This window comes from Adiantum capillus-veneris, chromosome 21, assembly GCF_014529385.1.
Source record: "Adiantum capillus-veneris isolate H3 chromosome 21, ASM1452938v2, whole genome shotgun sequence".
Lineage (NCBI taxonomy): Eukaryota > Viridiplantae > Streptophyta > Polypodiopsida > Polypodiales > Pteridaceae > Adiantum > Adiantum capillus-veneris.
The window spans coordinates 133,298,321-133,319,330 of record NC_140951.1 but is presented as its reverse complement, the minus strand read 5'-3'; the positions used below and the strand labels follow the sequence as shown (position 1 = coordinate 133,319,330).

At 42.7% G+C, this 21,010-nt stretch overlaps 1 protein-coding gene across 1 annotated transcript in view; it reads left to right on the top strand.

The window, feature by feature from the left end:
* Positions 1-1,302: 1,302 nt before the first annotated feature.
* The window catches only part of LOC147431761 (GDT1-like protein 5), a 37,406-nt gene continuing 17,698 nt past the window's right edge, over positions 1,303-21,010 (top strand). Inside the window, exons 1-9 of the mRNA XM_086494263.1 lie at positions 1,303-1,461; positions 9,385-9,453; positions 9,520-9,579; positions 10,381-10,428; positions 11,496-11,587; positions 11,663-11,699; positions 12,370-12,477; positions 12,734-12,778; positions 12,856-12,917. Coding sequence (XP_086350389.1) covers positions 1,441-1,461; positions 9,385-9,453; positions 9,520-9,579; positions 10,381-10,428; positions 11,496-11,587; positions 11,663-11,699; positions 12,370-12,477; positions 12,734-12,778; positions 12,856-12,917 — 542 coding nt within the window. The 5' untranslated portion in view covers positions 1,303-1,440. The remainder of the gene's footprint in view (positions 1,462-9,384; positions 9,454-9,519; positions 9,580-10,380; positions 10,429-11,495; positions 11,588-11,662; positions 11,700-12,369; positions 12,478-12,733; positions 12,779-12,855; positions 12,918-21,010) is intronic.

Here is a 21,010-nt window from a genome sequence, read left to right as displayed (position 1 = left end):
TAGTTTGCTTGAGGAATTTCCTAACTTGGAGGATACTATACTACTATCGTGCGGGTAAGATTAAAGATAAACTCGCTTCCAACACTAGAAGCCCAAACCAATTCCTAACATTAGGAGTCCCTCACGCTATTTTGTGATGGTTTCAACAAGGGAGAATAGCGCCACCTCCCCCTGCACACTCGTCTACAGATCGTGTGTGCAGTGTGTGTGACTTGTGCACACATGTGGTGTAGAATGTGCATAAATATGACTGTTTAACTCGTGTGTAAGTAAAGAAACACTGAAGATTAACAATTTTGATGCATATTTTTATATTGTTTGTGGCTACAAGAACACTGGACAAGGCACTTTGTTTGGCGTAAGATGAATCCTCAACTAAGAATCTACCAACTTCAATGCGAGATGAATTCTCAAGGTTAGAAGCATTGTGTGTGTGTGTGGTTTGACGATATTAGCTTAGCACCAAGATATATCGTGACACCCACAATAAATGGCTCACTTGACAAGAACACATACTTAGGAGATTACACATAACTAAACGTGTGTGCACCCAACCAGAATAACGTTTCTTGGGCACATCTACTTAGAGATGCCCCCCCCCCCCCCCCCCCCCCCCCCCCATGGATTTGTGGCATACATGGCACTAAATTACCACTATTTGAAGAGTGCCCCACACAACACATTTCAATTTCTTAGAGTCGGGTCTCACTATGCGAAAGTGAGATTTGTGATTTTTATTTGAAGTTGTAAAATAGTGGTCATCCTTCATTTTAATGAAAGTAGGGATGTAAAGGGAACATCATCCGTAGCATTCGAAAAACTGAAAATACAATGGGATTTCTTTGCATTAAGAGCCATTATAAAAGACTAACCAATGAAAATTCTTTCCGGTCAATTTGCTGATCGTGCATGATCACTCCTTTAAAATAAATGAAAAGTTTATCTTTTTTATTTAGCTTTAGTGTGAGACCATCTTACTTTACCATTTTAATGCACGATGCCACTAAAACATTTAGTCAAAGGGGGGGACTTTGTGCTTGTGCTTGTGCTTATTGTACAACATTTTCTTTCTATTAGGAGGATCTCAAAAGCATGAACCAATGAAAATTAAGCGTTTGGGTCTTCCTTGTTTCTAGCTCAAGCTGCACGTGCTCACGAGACTTTTAACGTAGAAAAGGTATCACCTTTAACCTATGATAGTGGGGTTAGCTTAATCTCACTAAATAATACTGTAAATGTTCAGTGGGACACGGCTCTTATTTACACTACATAAATCTATTTGTGCGCACAAGAAATGTGAGTACGCGGAGTATCGTATTAGTGGGTCTCCCGTCTCGACGATTTGATCTGGTCGAAGAAAAGGAACATGCCACAGCAGCTGACGACGCAGCGTTGAGGAAGCAAAGCAAAGGGCTCTCGCCTTCTCCAAAGCACCACACCATGGGCGTATCCGTGATCGAGGTCAGCTTCTTGTAAAACACGCGCGCGCGCGCGCGAGAGAGAGAGAGAGAGAGAGAGAGGATACTTTTCCTAATCAATGCCAAAGTAATAAAAAATAGTTTTCAGCTTAAGCAGGGCAGCAAGGTTTTATGTCAAATCAAACTGTTGAAAGTGCCTGTGGTTTAGAGACTTGATCTATAAGGATTTAAGACAAAAAGATGGGATGCCCGAAGCTACATGTATTAGGCAACTAAACTTGTCTTTCATTTGTTTTCTGGTTCCTCTATTATATTATTTTAGAGGTCCAAAAATCAGAGTTTCTAGGCTGACTAAACGGCAATAGTAACCTGTTATTTAAGGGCTATCCTCTGACTTTCTTGTTGTGATCAAGTGTAGTAAATTGTAAAATGCAAAATGCTTGGCCTCCATGGATGTCATGTGCCCATTGCACTGGAGCCACGTGGACAAGCTACTGCTACAATTTAGCGTCGGTTGTTAGCTTACGATCTGGCCTAGCAATTTGTGAGCCTCTAGAAGGACGTGCATGATTAGGAAGGTCATAGTTGCATACTCTCACTTGCACAGTACAGTCACTTAAGCATATAGGCATATGAATAGTCACTTAAGTCATCTTTTAATAAGCGACTTTGACATGACATTTATAAAAAGTAGGTAGGTCAAATTGCGGAAGAACCTATATAAGCAACCCCTTGGTCCCCATTGGGATCATCAAAAGATTTGAAGATCAGTACCTAGTACCCTCTACCCAGTAGTTCCTAGCATTTTCCCTCAACATCCATCAGCGTTTCAATGCTTGCATCAGCAAATCAGCCCTAGTGTTTTTGCATCAGATCAGCCAGTGTTTTTGCACCAAGTCTGCCAGCATTTTTGCATCAGATCCACCAGCATTTTTGCACCAGATCAGCCAGCGTTTTGCATCAGATCAGCCCTAGCGTTTTTCATCAACATCATTATCTAGCGTTTTTGCAATTCATCAACATGAAGCACTCAATATTCAACATTTAGCCATTGTATCAGCATTTGTGCAAGTAATTAAAGCAAGTACTTGCTCTAGCAACAGAGTAAGGGGGCCCTTGAGGGTGGTTGGGACCTGACATGCGGTGTCGTTTTTCTTTTCTCTCTCTGTCTCTCTCTCTCTTTCTATGTGTTTAGTTCTGTCAAGTGAAGTGAAGTAACCTTGTGTTTATGTGGAGTACTTAAACCCTTCCGCTGCACCTGACATTGGTATTAGAGCTCTTGACGTGCTTCCGCTTTGCGAACTGTAGGGAAGCATCAAGAACCCAAGAAGAACCGAGAATCCAAAGAACCTCACTGTTTTTTTCCCTCAAAGACGTTCCGTGTCTGTGCCCGGACTTATTAGCCACTCCCACCCTTAGTCCATCGCGCATCAGGTGCGCTCCCGTCTTCATTGCTATGTCTTTGAACGAAGATTGACATTAGATACACGAAAATCCAGATCTTGAATACCAATATCTGCTTGCTTCGAATGCAGATATTGAAGGAGTTGGAGAAAGGATTCCTAATCCTCTTTTGCATTTGCATTCGCATGTAGCGCGCATCCACTTCCATCGACATGGAACCATTGGATAAACCTCCAAGCACCTTGTAATAGACTCGGAGATCCCCAGTCGAAGATCTAGCGAAATACACGTGAGAGAAATTGAAATAATTGAACAAAACTGAGAGAGACGACACGGCACGATGGAATTCTACTCTCAGAAGTACTGGCCCCGAAGAGTGACACTCCTTCTCGGTATTTGTCACAAACGGGAGCGCACGAATAATCAACAAGATGAAAATAAATAATCTTTCAACTAAACAGAGTTGAGGGAGAAGTTCGACATAGTATTTGGGACCAGAAGATGGGCTGGTCCCTCCTCTTAAAGAGAATCCTTTATTAGGGAGAATCCTTTTACAAGCACAAGAACCGGAGAAAACCCCTCCGTTCTAATTCTCTGACTCGATGGTCGTTCCTTCCCGTAAGGGGAATCCGAGAGACGAGCTCTCAATCCTTTTCCGTCTATACTCGGAGTCGAGACTCCGCAGACAATTTCCGAATTTCGTTCCCGAAATTCCCAAGCGTATGTCGAAGCCTTCCCGCTTCTCCTTCGCGATGAAGTACCTACAAACACACATTGCCTAGATATTCAGATTACATGGCATGCCTGAGACAATAGTCTCTGACAGAGATCCCCGATTCACGAGTTTGTTTTGGAAGGCTATTTGGGAGAACATTGGCACACGGTTGCAGTTCTCGTCATCTTTCCACCCACAGACAATAGGGCAATTTGAGATTGCAAATTCAATCGTACTGGATTTATTGAAGTCTTACATTTTTGATCAGAAGACTCAATGGGAATTTTTTTTGCCCATGGTGGAATTTGCCTACAATAACACGATCCACTCTTCGTCGGGGTAGGCGCCACTTGAGATTATTGAAGGTGCTACGAAGGTTCCACCCTTCCTTTGCATGAAAGATAAGATTTTTGAAGCCGACCAGTACACAAGGGACTTGGACACTGCTTTTGCGTAGGTCCGGGATGCTTTAGCGAAATCTCAGGAAAGACACAAGAAGGAAGCAGATCGACACTGTCGCGATTTGAAATTAAAGGAAGACGATTGGGTGCTCTTACGTTTTGATAAGGCACGTCTAAGAAAGAAAAAGGGAAAGGAGCGGTTTTTTCCAAAGCTTAGCATGGGATACTATGGACCTTTCTAGATAAAAGAAAAGATAAATGATGTCTCCTTTAGACTGAAGCTGCCTGATACTTGGAGAATTCACAATGCTTTTCATGTGAGTCTGTTGAAGCCTTTTAAAGGGGATGTGCCCGATGATGGGGAGCCATATGAGCAACCCGAAGTGGAGAAAAGCGAGAAGATACTCGTTCTAGACAGATGTTGGCACATAAAGATAGAAAGATTAAAGGTAAAGTGATTAGGCGGTTCTTGGTTAAATTCAAGAACTATCTTGCATTGGATGTGAAGTGGATGGAGGAGGAGGACCTAGTAGATACTCCTCAGATTTTGAAACTTTACCTTGAAGCATTCGGTTTAGCATAGTCTACTCTGATAGAACCCCGATTTCAGCATGGATGAATCTAGTGTAGCGGGTTTGCACAAGAGGGGAGTTACTACGCTCGTGTGTCAACAGATTACCCATATTTTTTATATAGAGTCACTGATGTCCCTTTGGGTTTCAGGGATACTGTTGGGCTGACAGTATTTTGCTGTATGACTTTATGAACTGGAATTCCTGAAAATGAAACTGATTGATTTGTACTTGACTTGTTTGAGTGCAGGAATTGAAAGACGAAATGACTGCAGCATTTCGGTCTCATAAATCTCTATAGACTTGATTGCAATATGGATTAGTTAATCGGGCATCTGTGAGGTCCCGATTGGATCTAGATACGATTACTAAATGCGTTGCCGATTAATCATGGTTTGAGATTTGGAATGAATTTGAATGTGATTTGCCATGTGATGTCCTGTGATGTCAAGTGATGTCCTGTGATGTAACTATCGATTGGTACACGTGCTAGGTGTGTTGTGTCTAGTGCGTCGGTACTAACAGTCTGTCACAAGACGGGCACCACGTGCCAATAGAAAAGAACAGACTGAACAGACTTTTAGCACTTCAATAAAAATAGAACTGAGAGAGAGAGACGACACGCGACACGGAGTGGCGGATTTCCACCTCAGAGAGTATTGGCCCCAAACCTTGGCGCCCCTTTCGGTATTTCTTTATATTGCATCAACACAGTACAAGCCGGTACTCTAGACTCTGCACCTTCTCTGGGAAGCATGCCAGAGAATGAGCCCTAACCCTGTCACTCTTCAAAAACACGATTAGGAATCGACATACCCAAGTGAACTTGGGTTCGTGCGACCTCAACAAGCAAAAAAAATTTCAGTGGTTCTTGTGGTTCTTTCCTTGAGTGATATAGAACACTGCCAAAGCTCTGATACCAATGTAAGGTGCAGCGGAATGAATGATGAACTTTGCTCAAGATGAGTGCTCCGAATTGTGCTCAAGGTTCCTTTTACTTATGGAAGGGAGAGCCTTCCGTTCTCAATGAGAGAGTGCAATGGACACAAACAAGGTGAATGGACACTGTGCGTGAAGGTGCATGAGACTGAGAGAGAGAGAGAAGAGAATACGACACCAAAGACGTTGTAAAACCCTCCTCCGAAGGCCCCACTCTCGATGGCGAGAGTGGTCTACTATTGATTGCACAATTTGGTACAATCACTGAATGCAAATCTAATGGGCTGTGTCGACGTCGACGGAGTGGATGACGAGGACGATGCTAAGGCTGAAAACTGCATACTTCGACTCTAACTATGGCTGAATTCTGCTGCGTCAAAACGCTGTAGAGGGCAGCCCAAAAACGTTGGTTGATGTTGCCAAAAACGTTGGTTGGATGCTGTTGAAAAACGCTGGCTGTGGGTGGGAATTCGCTGATGCAACGATGCGATTGGACACTCCAATGCAAGGCTGGAATACGCTGTATGCAAAGGCTGAAAACGTTGGCTGTAGGACTGAAAACGCCAGCCAAGGGTGGGGGAAAACTCCAACCAAGGGTGGGGTCTTGCTTAGAAGTGTCTCCAGAGGCCTGTTGCACTTGAGTGCTTGATGCTCTCCTTCTTCATCTGCCAGAAAGTGCTAGCCTTAGGTTTGCTTATATATTATCTTAACAAAATTGCCCTACCTAGTTCTTAACAAAAGTCACTTAATAAATAAGTGAAAAATGTTAAAAATAGGGAAAATAGGTTAAATGCACTGATAAATTTCCCTGATGGATTCTGATGGGAATGCTTATGATCATGTTGTGTGCAACCGGAGGATATGCATCTAATTTAAGTGACTGGTCGTGCACGGTCTGCGAACACTCACAAAAGTGTCAGATCACTTCCTATTCTAGACTGACTTGACTGACTGAACCTTGGTCGTGCTGTAGCTTGTCCACGGACACATAGGGTTGGATGTGCGCCTAAACAACTTGACATATAGAAACGTAGCAAAGATAAGGAGCCCGAGCCAAACAATCAAAATGCGAAGCGAGAGCTAAAGGAAGAGATTGAACTAAAGATAAAGAAAAGGAGAAGATTCAACAAGAGGACCCATGCCCATAACCTCAATTGAAGGATATCTTGACTCAAGAAGTAGGAGCATATATGGTGTTTGTGTCTTAACTTGGAGAAAGTTTGTAAGAAAACGCTTTTAAACATGCTCAAACTGTGTCCAAGTAGATTTTGAGATGCTCCCATCCCACACTTCAACTCCATAATGAAGAACCGGTGTCACCAATGTGTCAAAAAGGTACTTCTTGAGAGCCTAACACTTGATGTTTCCCGCATTACACATGTTCTCAAATGCATAGTACGATCTCTTTCCGACAGTGCATAGCACATTCACACCACTTGTGATCGGCCGGAACCTCAAGACCAAGGTACTGAAAGCTCTTAATACCTTCAAGTGTCTCATTGTTGTTTACAATGCATGTCTTCTCCTTATAGTTGGTTTTCACAAGCATAACATTTGTATTGCATTTATTCACAATCAGCCCACTATGCAAGCAAAAGTTCTCAAGGAAAACCATAAGGGCTTTTGTGCATCCTTTAAAGTGTGTGCTAGAAGTATTACATCATCGGCATACAACAAAAGCATGATTATCACATTGCAAATAGTGTCCTCTTCAATGTCTTCTTCTGCATAAATTCAAGTACCATTTGTTCGAATTGGTCGATGCATAGACCAAAGAGAGTTGATAACAATGGATATCCTTGTTTAATCCTAATAGTGCTAGCAAAAATTTCTCTTCCCATGCGCTATTGTAAGGTACGTAAGGTACGGTACGTATTCGGTACGACCTGTACGTAGTACCGAATGGATAGAGTTGTTAGGTACGTAAAATTCGTAGGTTTTTTTTTTAAAATTCCAAAAACCTACAATACGGTCTATACTTGATAAAAAATTCATAAGTATCACTCCAAGGATGTTAGTTCACTATTCTATAAACCAAGGCAAAGCTTTCATACGAGTTCCTGATCGTGCTTGCCCTCCTATATTCACCACCGCAATGACGTTCGTGTGTGCTCTATAAATGCAAGTTGTGTCGAAATGTCTACAAAACTAGGTGTTGGGATAAGGCTAAAGAAGGGCAAACCAAAAATTCCTGCCACAATAGGGTTTATTTCCACATATTACCCACAACACTGCAGCCCCCAAACCCAAGAAAGGGGGGGGGGGGGGGGGGGGGGGGGGGGGGGGGGAACGTGCAGTATGAATCCGTACGGTACGGTACCGTACGGTACGGACATACCGTACCGTACAGATCCATACGTACGTACGGATCCTACCTTGCGCTATTGACAAATCACATTCTCCTTTCTGAATAAGAAAAAAGGTTGACTCAATTAATGATGTTTATGTATGTACATCAAATTTGGGTAGTTGCTACGTGGAATCATATCAAAGGCTTTCTTAAAGTCCACAAAGCAACAATACAATCTCTTGCATTTCAACCGACTTTCCTCTATGAGAACACAAAGGGTAACAAGATGATCAATGGTGCTATGATGTCGACAAAAACCTGCTTGTCCTTTTTCATGCTTGCCTTTCTCTTCAACCCAATCACTCAATTTTATTTCCATTACGCACCAAACAACTTTGCTATAAGAGACTCAATCATTATAATCCAGTAGTTATTTACATTCTTTACATCCCCTCCTTTATGCAAAGGCTTGACCCAATTAGTACTTCAATTACAAGGCATACCATGTTGAAGTGCAAGATTGAACATATCACACATCCACTCATGTGTAAAATCTCCTATCCATTTAATCATTTTAGGCTTGATAACTTGAAGATCTCCCGCTTTGCAAGTGGTCACCAACTTTTTGAGCCCACCACACATATCCTTATTAGTAAAGAAAGAGGGCATACATGGGAGTGAACCATAAAGTGACATTTTTTTAGTATTTAGTTGCTCATATAGTTGCCTATAATGTGTGTACATACCCACAAGACTCAAGTTCTCAACCCGCTTGCCCCTCAAGTTTCTCCAAAATCTTTCACATGCACGTGCCTTTTCTTGAACTTGAAAAAATTGATGCTTTACTTCCCATCTTCTTCTCATCTTTTGAATCGATGCCTTGTATGTATGTAAATGACTTTAAAGAAGTCTTCAGAGAAATTAAGGTGCAACTAGAAACTATGATAATGGCTCGATTGAGGCTTCCTAGTTGGGCTTTAAGGCAAATGCCATAGCTGTGCAAACAAGAAACTGAGACAGGAAATTAAGGAACTCTTTCTTATTGCCTATGCTCATCCCTGTCAACTAATGTGCACAAGTGGGGAGAGACTAAAGACCAAATTGAGCGTGCCTCCCATTATGTTGGGGGCCCTTTATATTAGTATCCACGGAGTACATACCAAGAAGGTGAAGGCCTCTTCTGCCAAGAACCCACACACACCACATTATGAGGGGTAAAATGGAAATTTTTGAAATTTTTGGGTTTTTGTGGGGACATTTCAAAAATCTCGAAGGCATTTTGGTAGCTTTCCCTCTTTGTGATGTAAGTTTTCTTCTCTGGCATATCAATTGACTTTCAACTTCTGATATCTTTTATACCTGCTTTTGCAAGTGTTCCTTATCGTATACAAATTAAGAGTTGAGTAGGTAGCCAATGTGCTGGTTGTATGTTTGAGCAGGCACAATTGTCTTCTGATATCGTTTATGCTTACTTTTGCAAGTCTTTCTATTGTTTCCAATTTTAGAGTTGAATGGGTAGTCAATGTGCTGGTTGTATACTTGAGCCGGCACTATTGTTGTGTCTGCATAACTTCATCATAAACAAGGGATTAGCATGAATTCGTCATCACGACAACTGTAATTGACTCTTGGATGATGGTTTCAGGGTTTAATAAAATCTGTGGCTATGACTATTGTTTCCGAAATTGGAGACAAAACGTTTTTCGTTGCAGCGGTGAGTAATTCTGCATGTCCTGTTATTCTAGTTTACGTGCTTCTGAATATGTTTTATGTCTTACAGCTCATGGCCATGCGACACCCTCGGAGGCTGGTTTTGGGTGGAGCATTTGGAGCTCTTGCGGTGCGTTTCTTAAAGAAATTAGTGATATGGGTTTCAGCACTCTGGTGTTTCATGGAATGCCACATGAGTTTAAGTTATTGACTGAATCATGTGAGACGGGTTTGTTCAAGAGTATACTATGGGCCTCAGGCTTGTCTCAGAATCTCAGTATGGAGACCTTTGTATGCATGGATGCCCACATACCTGAGTGACTGACATAGTGGACACTTAGTTGTACGGGGTGTGTGTTTGGGGGGGGGGGGTAAGGGAGCATATGGGCTCCTAGTTCTGCACTCACTATTGGAGGGCACTATGGGGATTGATGTGTTTAATGTTTGGAGGGTCGTATAACTTATTCAACTATTGTGCGTGATGGAGCTAAGGGTCGTATTGTCTTGTGGATTGCTGCCATGAGTCTATAACTTGCAATGCCTTTGAAGGCCTGGGCTTTTCCTGGATCTATCTAGGTAGACATGTATGTGAGGCCAGCTACAAGAGTGAAGAGTATGCCAAGAGCTTTAAAATCAGAATTCTTGATTGTGTTTTGTTACTTTGTGTGACAAAAAATTAGATGTCTTCTTATATGAACACCTTAGAGTGAGATAGTAAACACCTGAAGATTGCGCTCACATGGGAACCTTCTTTCAAAGAAGTTCCCACACACTCATTTCCACGTTTTTATCTTGATTTTATCCTGTATTATGAAGTTCGATTGGCTACTTGACCTGCACCGCCCGTTTATCTACTGCTGGCCCACTTTTCTTTTACCTGAACAGACGTTTTCTCATAAAACTGATTGATTGTTTTGAAGTTGTTTTACAGTTGATGACCATACTTTCTGCGATGTTTGGATGGGCCGCACCGAATCTTGTAAGTCGCTTTTGATCTATAATCATTTTCTTTTTCTCATATTGTTTTCAGACATGCCACATTGTTTTATACGATTTGTGTGTTGGCTGCTTGCTGTTTTAAGATTTCAACGTGTCTGGCATGCAAAACTTGTTAACAATATCATTAGAATAAACATTTAGATTCCAAGTCCAGCTAGCTATCTATAATGAGATATGAAGAATTTAGTATAGTTCAGGACAATTTTCTAAATTTTTTTGTTTTGTGCGATACAAAAGAAAACAATAAACATTTAGACTCCAAGGACATTTACCTGTCTATACTGTGGTATGGATGAAGTCAGTTTAATTCAGGAAAAGTGTCCGGCAAGTTGGCATTAATCATGTATGTGGATGTCCCTCAACAAGAATCTCATGCATGGGAGGTTAATTAATGCAGGCGTTTTACTAATAGTAAAAACCCAAGTTTTCACTGTCATGTGTAGGTTTGTCATTATCCTCTCTCTTTTGTGCATGAATTTCTCGGAATATTATTTTCTTTGCCCTGACCAAGTGTGTTACAAAACCTTTTGAGCAAGCCTTAATGAAAGAAACCTTGTACCCTGTGTTGTTTTCCTCTTTGTGGTAGGACAAGTTGCTGATATTACCCTAGATTGTCATGCATCTCTGAGATGAGTAATGTCTAAGTACAGATAGGGCTGCTTATAAGAAAATGAGAAGAACCTTTTTACATTGCACTGAAAAGCTTCCTTAGTCTTGGAATTGTTCTATACGGAACTTTCTGCCTGCATCTAGGGTTGCTGTGACACACGTTAGACCTTGTGTGCCCAAAAGAGAACTTTTAAAAAGCATTTGACAATGTTATCAAATCTTAATTACAGGTTTGTGTATGGGTAGATAATTTGACCATGCCATGTTATGAAGGGTGTGAATTTGTGCCCGTGTGTGTGCCCGCTTAAGATCTAGAATCAGACCTTATAGCAAGCTAACTCGGAAAGTTGCGCTGCACAGTGAGATTTTATGGAAAAGTGCAAGCAGTTAGATTTTTGTGGTTAAACATACGACTTTTTATAACTAATTAAGAAACAGATATCTCGCAGGCTCACCCACAACTTAGCGACTGTTCTCTTTTTTGTTTTTGGATCGCGCTCGTTTTGGGATGCTTTCACCAAGAAGGATGGGTATGTTTTCTGTTTGTAAAAAGTTTAATTTATAGTTTGTTGATGGATCCTCAAATTGCCTTTGGGTGGAAGCAGAGAAGGATCAGAGCTGGCTGAGGTGGAAGCTGAACTGGTTAGTGATGTCCTTTCTCATCTAGAATCTTTATAAACAATTGTCAAACGTCACACCTTTACACCAAATGGATGTTGCTTAGACGAACTGATGACTCAAGTGAGTATGCAAGAGAAATCTTGGTGGTTCTATTCATTATGGAGCTGTTGGTTGGACGGTCCTGTGATGAATTTGATTAGTTTATAGCCCCGCACTTGCTTAGAGGGGCCTTTATGCTGAGCTCAGAGGTTGACTTGCATTATCATGATACAACGCACACAAAAGGATGTTCTATAGATGAGGTAGCCTGGAGGGTAAGTTTGGCCGACTTGATTTCTTGAAAGGTCATTTAGGCATCGCCACCTGCTGATAGAAGGCTGGGGAACAAGTACAGTGGGAGTTCTCTTATTTACAGGCATTGTAGGCAGAAGTGCAAGATCAACTAGACCTACCGGAGCTTTGCATTAGGCAAGCAGGGGCTGATGCTGATATTTAGGACCGATGTGGTTGCTGTGACATCCTTGGAGTCTGCAAAGTATGGAGTCGATGACACACTTTGGAAGAAGTTTCAAAAGGGTAGCTTGGCTTGTTTTTCGGTGCAAATTTGTTTAAATGTAAAGTTTTAGATCCTCCAAGAATCTTTAATTCTGCATATTTTTGTTGACGAAATGTTCAATTTTGGGGACAACAGGATGATAATAAAAAAGGAAGCAAGAAAGGATCATCTAATGAGGTGGATGATCTGAAGAAGCAACAAAGGCCTCTGCTAACAATGTTTTTCTCCCCTATACTTCTTGAGGTATGTATTTTCTGGTCTAATTCCTGTTTGTTCCAGTTTACATTCTCAACTCATGTTTTTGTCCCTGATACTTCTCTAGGCATTTATTTTCTAATCTAAATCCAGTCATATTTTCGTTTTCTATAGTTGCAATGCGCTCTCTCTCTCTCTCTCTCTCTCTCTCTCTTTGAAGGCCAAAAATTGTAAAGGAGCTATACATGCAAGACTCAGTTACTTGTTGCTTTACTCCTTGTGATTAGTCACTTCTGTGTTTCAGACTTTCTCTTTGACTTTTTTTGGAGAATGGGGAGACAAAAGTCAGGTACAATTACATGCTTATATTTATTTAGCCATTAAGAGATTTGATTGTTCGTAAGCTGACAGTACAGATATTTCTAGATTGCTACAATTGGGCTAGCTGCAGAGGAGAGTGCTGTGGGTGTTGCTCTTGGGGGTATATTGTAAGTAGTCTCTACAACCCCCCCCCCCCCCCCCCCCCCCCCCCCCCCCCCCTCTCTCTCTCTCTCGGAGGTGTATTTTTCGTGTTGCCTTCTCTAAATATTACTACAAATTTTTATTTATTTATTTTTCTTGTTTTCCCTCAGAATCCTTGAACAGGTGCAAGTGGACATTGCATGGCCAATGTGAAACGGTTGCAACCAAACGGGTTTCTCACATTAGGAATCTAGGTCGGTCGGTCGGGAACTGGTCGAGTCAATTAGCACTGAATTCTGATGAGTACGGAAGCTTCTGTGTGCCTAAATGGAATTTGGGCCACTTGGCAAGTAAGTTGGGAGTGGTTAGGAAACTGAACCGATGGCTGAAGGAAAGCCACCTATTGGTCAGCACACACTCCAGAAGGTCTTTCCCAACTGGGGGGCGCCCAAAAAGAGAGAAGGGGCTGTTTTTCAGTTTTTGTGAGTGGATTTTCAAGTTCACAGCTTTAATGGAAAGTTTGCCTTCTCCCCTGTTTTATGTAGTGCGACGATTTTCTCTCACACAACTCTCTATCCCACACATTCAGATCGTAATGCCCCACTAGATATGGGCTTCTTAGTTGATCTTGTACAGTTGTGTGGATTTATGCGCATTTACCAAGGCAAGAGCCTTCGAAGAGGAACAGGATTAGCTAATTGCTAATTCCCCACAGGTACGCAGGTTTTTGTTACAAAGAATTTCGAATTTGGAGAGTTTTCTTGTGTGAAAACTCATCCAAATCAAAGGGCAAGTGTCCCATTGTGTGCAGAAGGACTAGGGATGCATGTAGATGTGTTCGCTTTGTCCGTACCAACCCTAAACAGAGAATTACAACTTGCTTTGTAAAATTGTAGGTTTAGTGTTTCGCTCCGAAACTATGTGAAAACATTACAAAAGCTTTGAGGAAGCTAGAGTGTTGTTCTACAGAAGTTTGGGCACTTGTTAGAGGCTGAAAGAGTGAAAAACAGCACTCTGAATTTTCTTGCCAGCCCTTAGAAAAGCTCATATTTTGCAAGGGAAGTCACCCACGACTTGTGTTTTTGACCTATATGGATTATAGCGTCGTTATGTTGTCGAAATTGGCTTAGAATCTGAAATTACAACCCTGGATAGGTTTGGAGAGCTTGTAAAGATTACTCGGGGATTCCCTTTTCAATCAAATAAAGAAATACTGAAGGGACGCTAGTCTTTGGGGCCAACAAAGTGTCTCTCTACATTGCGTAGGGTATTCCAGCCGTTGGATGCAATCTCTCTCTCTCTCTCTCTCTCTCTCTCTCTCTCTCTCCTCTTTTACTTCATTACTTTCTGTGTGATAAAGAGGTAGTAGATTTTGTACCGCCCTTTACAGTGTACTGGCTGGTTTCATGGTTCCATTGACGGGATAGTCACTTTTTCCTCAAAGAGTGTGTAGATTGTTGTGGGTGAAAGTGACATAGAGCATATCATGATGACAAAAAGAGAGAAGAGCGATGAGATAATTGAAGAGGGATTTTCCTCAGAGAAAGTTCCTACAACTCTTTAAGAAGAGGACAGGTTGTTTAAAGCTCAACTACTTAGTTGCATGGAAATTTTTCAGCAGTGGTCAAGAACCCAAGGATGCAAGAGTTCTTATAGGCTCCTACACAAGGTTTTCAAGTTCCGACAGAGGGCATGTTTGAGCCGTTGCAAGAAAAGGAGATTTTTCTTGATGCTTGAGGGAAAGCCCATGTGATTGAGCAACCAACAGTGTCCATTGATCCAAAGCAACCTGCTTTACTTGGATAGGAACCGTCTGTGAATGGTCAAGGGAATAATGAACAGGCTATGTGTCAGACCCTTCCATTACCTACTTTATCTTGGCTATTTTAGAGGTGGTTCAGTGTTTCAAGCTATGGTTGGACCTTCCACATGCTTGCAAGGTTATATGCTAGGAAATGTGTTTGCGACAATGCAACTAGGCATAGTTAACCCTATGTACGGGAACATGGGTGTCCAACCAGGTTTTTAGGGTGCCTATGGTTAATTTCGAATGCATGGAACACTGTAACAGACTTGGAGTAGGAGGTTTCTTCAGAGTCGGTTTGAGGGGTGGCTCTGTGGTCTGTCGCCACTGTGAGTGCACCTTGTCGAAGGAGGTGTGGCTCATAAATTTCGCAAATTTCTTGTCTTTTGCAAAATTTAGCATCATCTTTGTTGTATCACCGATCAATCGTCGACGCTCCATCTCTTCGAGCTCCGCGTGAGTAGACCGAGACGGGCCGTACTCCTCGCGTGAATCCCTGTTGTGATCTCTTCCCGCATCTCCGGATGCAAAGGAAGTCCACTGATCTTTGTCTGAAGCCATAAGTGCCGCGTAAAAAGGATCGGATTTCCCGTAGAAGAGAAATCGGCTGTGCTCTAATACCACTGTAACAGACTTGGACACTCCAAGTCGAGATTCTACCGCGACACGTACACAAGAAAATACTTCAAAATAGTTCACAGTTCACAATTGATTCGACACTGGCCCGACGGAGTTCCGTGCCTAGAGATATTGGCCCCAAAGACTGGCGCCCCTTTCGGTATTTCTTTTTTGTATTAATCTGCAACTCAAAGTACAAGTGAGTAGTCGGGACTCACTTTCAGACTCTGTGTCCAGATACTCTGAGAAGTGAGAGCCCAAACTACTAATTTAAAGGGTTTACAAGGGATGCTAAAAGTAGAGCCCAAAAGCTTCAAAATCAAAATCCCTCAAAAAGCAAGGCTCCCTCTCTCTCAAACTTGCTTGTAAAATTAAAGCAATTAAAAGATTCTCATTCTCTTTCTCTTGTCAATTTGCGTAGCAAAAAGCAAGTCCAAAAGCTGCGCAAGGCTGCGCAAATTGCGCCGCGGTTTACGGGATGCCACGTTAGCAGCTTCAGTCGGCGAAATTCCTGCAGTGTGTGTATGTACTGGGCAGCCACGCCACCAGTTTGTCATTGCTTATGAGAGCCAATTGTTCTCAAGGCCGGAATTGACAACACAGCTTTATGAGAAAGAGCTTTTGGCAGTTATCCATGCTCTTACTCAATGGCGGCACTACCTACTCGGAGCGGATTTTAATGTCTTTACAGACCGTCAGAGTTTACACTACTACTTGTCACAGAAGCAGCTATTGAAAAAGCAGATGCGGTGGACGAACATCTTGTCACAGTTTCACTTCCAGATTGTCCATGTGCAGGGACAGAAGAATTTGGTGGCAGATGCTTTGTCTCGGAAGCCGTTGGTTCTAGCTATTTCCGTGATACATCATAGGAGCTTCGAGGATATGGTTGATCAGTATGCCACAGATACAGATTTTGCAGACATTTTCATACGGATACGGGATTTGGGATGGCTACTTGATGAGGAAAACCATGTTGTGCGATACACAGCCGTTGAGGGAAAAGGTCACGACTGAATGCCACTGTCCGCCTTTTACGGGTCACCGCGGCATTGCTACCACCTTGAAAGGGGTAGAGAGATACTTCTTTTGGCCGAGACACGGGAAGGATGTGAACGAGTTTGTGCGCAGTTGCTTGGTATGTCAGAAGGTCAAGTTTGACATGCATAAAGCACAGGGATTGTTACAGCCTTTGCCCATATCCACTCGCCCCTGGGAAAGTATTGCAATGGATTTCATTTTTGATCTCCCGAGAACACAGAGTGGCCACGATGGTATCTGGATTGTTATTGACAGATTTAGCAAGCAGGCTCATTTCATTCTAGTGAAGACAATAGTCAAGCCGGATCACTTAGCGAGACTGTTTATGGCCCAGATCTTCAGATTACATGACATGCCCGAGACGATTGTCTCCGACAGGGACCCCAGATTCACGATTTTGTTTTGAAAGGCAATTTGGGAGAACATTGGCACGCGGTTGCAGTTCTCGTCATCTTTCCACCCGCAGACCGACAGGCAATGTGAGATTGCCAATTCAGTGGTTTTAGATTTATTGAAGTCTTACATCTTGGATCAGAAGACTCAATGGGAAAAGTATCTCTACCTTTGGTGGAATTTGCCTCCAATAACTCGATACACTCTTCAACAGGGAAGGCGCCATTTGAGATTATTAAAGGTGCTGCGAAGGTTCCACCCTTGTTAAGCATGAAAGATAAGATTTTTGAAGCTGATGAGTACACGCGCGACTTGGACACGGCTTTTGCCAAGGTCCGTGAGGCTTTGCAAATATCTCAGGAAAGACAGAAAAAGGCAGCGGATCGCCATCGTCGTGATTTGAAATTGAAGGAGAATGATTGGGTGTCCTTATGTTTTGAGAAGGCACGCTTGAGAAAGAAAAAGGGAAAGGAGAGGCTTTTTCCAAAGCTTAGTATGAGATACTACGGACCTTTCCAAATCTGTGAAAAGATCAATGATGTTTCCTTCCGACTCAAACTGCCCGACACCTTGAAGGATTCACAATGCATTTCATGTGAGTCTCTTGAAACCTTTTAAAGGTGATGTGCTCGAAGATGGGGAGCCTGATGAGCAACCCGAGGTGGAAGAAAACGAGGAGATCCTTGTTCCAGAACAGATCTTGGCACATAAGGACAGAAAGATTAAGGGTAAAGTGAGAAGGCGGTTCTTGGTTAAATTCAAGAACTATCCTGCATTGGCTGCGAAGTGGATGGAGGAGGAGGACTTAGCAGATACTCCTGAGATAGTGAAAATTTACCTTGAAGCTTTTGGTTTAGCATAGTCTACTCCAAATGGAACCTCGAATTTAGCTTGGCCAGAGATCTGGTGCAGTGGATTTGCACAAGAGGGGAGTTACTCCGCTCCTTTGTCAACAGATGCCTCGATTTCTGAATACTAGAGTCCCTGATGTCTCTTTGAGCTTCATGGATACTGAGAGCTGATAGTATTCTGTTGTATGACTTTATGAAATGGAATTCCAAAAAAATAAAATTGATTTGTTCTTGACTTGTTTAAGTGGAGGAACTGATAGACGAAATGACTGCAGCATTTTGGTCTGAATGATCTCCATAGACATGGTTGCAATAGGTATTAGTCAATCGGGCATCTATGAGGTCTCAAGTGGATTTAGATGCGATTGCTAATTGCATTGCAGATAAATCATGGTCTGAGATCTGAATGAATGTTGAATGTGATTTGTCATGTGATGTCTTGTGATGTCGTGTGCTGTGACTGTCGATTGGTACATGTGCTAGAAGTGTGTTCCTAGTGCATCGGTACTAACAGTCTGTCATGAGTCTGTGGCAACTTTACTTGTTGATTTCTTTTTGGGGGAATTTTATTTGACTTGTGTTAAAGCATCCCTCTGGAAATGCCAATGCCCGAGTTGCATTGTAACCGGCCCGTAGGGCGGTAGGCGTTGGCTTTCACCCAAAATTCTTTACTTTAAACACACACACGGCTCGGAAGCTAGAATGCTCCAAGCAGACGCCGACAACCTGTAGGCCCAAAAATTGGCGCCCCTTTCGGTATTTCTTTATTCTTTAGGAGGGTAAATTACAAGGTAAGGTCCTGGGAATCCTTCACGTGTATCCACCTAGATACCATTTGATCTGACCAAATTTCGGCAGCATAACAGCCCCAAAACTTGCGTGAAACCAATTTCCCTGCTAGAACTCACTTGCACTGGCGTATACCCTCTGATTCCTGCCCAAAAACAGTAAATTCAGCACGCTGTATTTACTGGTTTTTGCCCTGTTTTCAGCCCCAAACAGTCCCCTTACTGTCCTCTGCCAGTGGGGCACGATTCCCAAGTGTCCTGGCGTCCGTATGGCTGAAAAACAGTCAAATTACAGCGCATACACAGCGCTGATTTTGCACCTGTATGGTGAGGTTATGACCCTCACGAGTGCCTGCTTTGGAGTAGCAGCTAGCTACCCCTGTTCCTGCTCAAGGAGGCTCTTGCCTCAGCACAAAAGCATGAACCCACACAACTGTACATTAGTCAAATGAGGAGCCCTCTTGTGGGGCATCACATAACTGCACGTAGGGGGGAGAGAGAGCAGTGTGTAGTGTGCAGGGCATCACTCCTAGCACCACACTGTACATGAGAGGGAAAGGAAGCACTCCGTAGCTCTTAACCTGTGACAGATTGCATAATGAGGCCTTCCCAGCTTAAAAATTCAGCGCCCATTTTTCTGGAAGAGGCAAGTGCATGAAAATGTGACACTTGGCGCATTTACAAGCATTTTCCCGTTTCGGGTTCGCCGCTTAAAAATATCCCAACCGACGCGTCAGTTGACTTCGCGGCAGAGTTATGAAGTGTTCCCCTAGTCATACCGGAGGTAATGACGCGAACACATTTCACGGCCCAAAATAGCAGTTCCCTAAATTTTAGGAGATGCTTCCGTTGGGCTCCCATTGGTCTTCTGACCATCTATCCTCATTGGGACCGCATCCAAAAGTGCAATGTGGCCCAACTGTCGGATACTTTTTGTTGGTAGTCCCACCTTGACTTTACGCCTTAATTGAGTTCACTTCCTAGTATCCACCAACTTGCTAAGTGCGACGAGGGGACCTATATGATCTTGCTCTGAGCCTAGACATCCTCTTACCATACGAATTCCAGTGCTGACCACTTCCCGTCTACGGGTGAATCTACCGTTCACATTGGCCATACAATGTCCGACCGTTTGCTACTTCAAAAAAAGGGTCTCAAAACAAATAAAATAAACCCCATTGGAAAGAAACCAACAACCAAGGTTAGCGGTTGCCACATCTCTGTGACATGGTTAATAACTGCCACGTCCTCGTGACATACCCTCCTCTTGAAATCGCAAACGTCCTCGATTGCATACCATAAATACACGCCACTGATGATCTTGTGCTATTAACACTCTTTTATCATCGCATGTATCCGCAAGAAAGGTCGTTACATACATAGATACAAATGACTTAATGAGGCCTTCATACTTTTGCCATTTTCATCTATGGCACTGACTTCATATGTACATTGGTCAATCTGATGAGCCCACTAGAGGGGCATAACCATAAAGAATAGGGGAGAGAGAGAGCAGTGAGAGGTGTGCAGGTCATGACATCCTGCACCTCACTGTACATAGAGGGTAAGCTAGCACTCCATTGAAGCTCTCCCACCTGTGACAGCACTCAAAAACGAGCTCACAGCTGAAAATCACGTTTTTGCCTTCTCTTTAAGTAGTAAACTGGCCTCAGAGTGCCAAGTGTCACTCATTTGTGCATTTTTCCGCTTTAGACCCTCGGGTCTAAAAATATCTCACCTGCAGCCTCTGTTGACTTGGCCACAGAGTAACAAAATGATCCCCACGTCAAACTGCACGTAATGACACGAAGACATTTTGCCGTCCAAAAATAGCAGTCCCTAAAATTTAGGAGTTTCTGCCATTACATTCTTCTAGGTCATCTGACCCTCTTTGTACACTGCAGCCACACCCAGAACTGAAATGTAGCCTATGTAGCAAAGGATTCCGCTTTGGCTGGCCAATGACTCCACTTTGGCTAACCATAGTCCTTGTCAAACCTTAGTGCTCTTTAGTCCTCAGGCCTGGATTCTCTCTGAACAGTTCCACATTGGCTATGCAATGCAGGGCAGTTAGATTTCCAGAGGGGTGTTTCCAAAAGGTAAAACAAACGAAATTCCCCAAAGAAAGAGAAAATAAACAAAAATGGAATTGCCACTGGCTGGTGACATACCCCCCTCTTGAGATCTCAAACGTCCTCGTTTGCACCTATGTCGTACATGCTTACAGTCAACACTCGGGTGTATTCAACACCTGTCGACACATGCACGACAGATACATGCTCATTGTCAACCCTGATGTATTCAACACCTCGTCGACACATGTATTGCCTGCGTGTGAACCCTGTCCCAATGACATAGTAGAAGCGTCACACTCTGCCATTGCTTTGAGTCCATAACTTTCCAATGACAAAATGGAAGCGTCACATTTTGTCACTGTCTTTTTAGTACACGTTGGATCCAGTAACCTTTCGAGCATACCCAAACCGACAGTTTAAGAATGCAGTTACACATGTACTCTTCAATAGAAATAATTGTTGTACCCTTGACAAACTGACAAGAAATACTCACTTCTATAGCACTAAACAAACTTTTGGACATTCCATAAGAGTAATTGCCAAACTGAC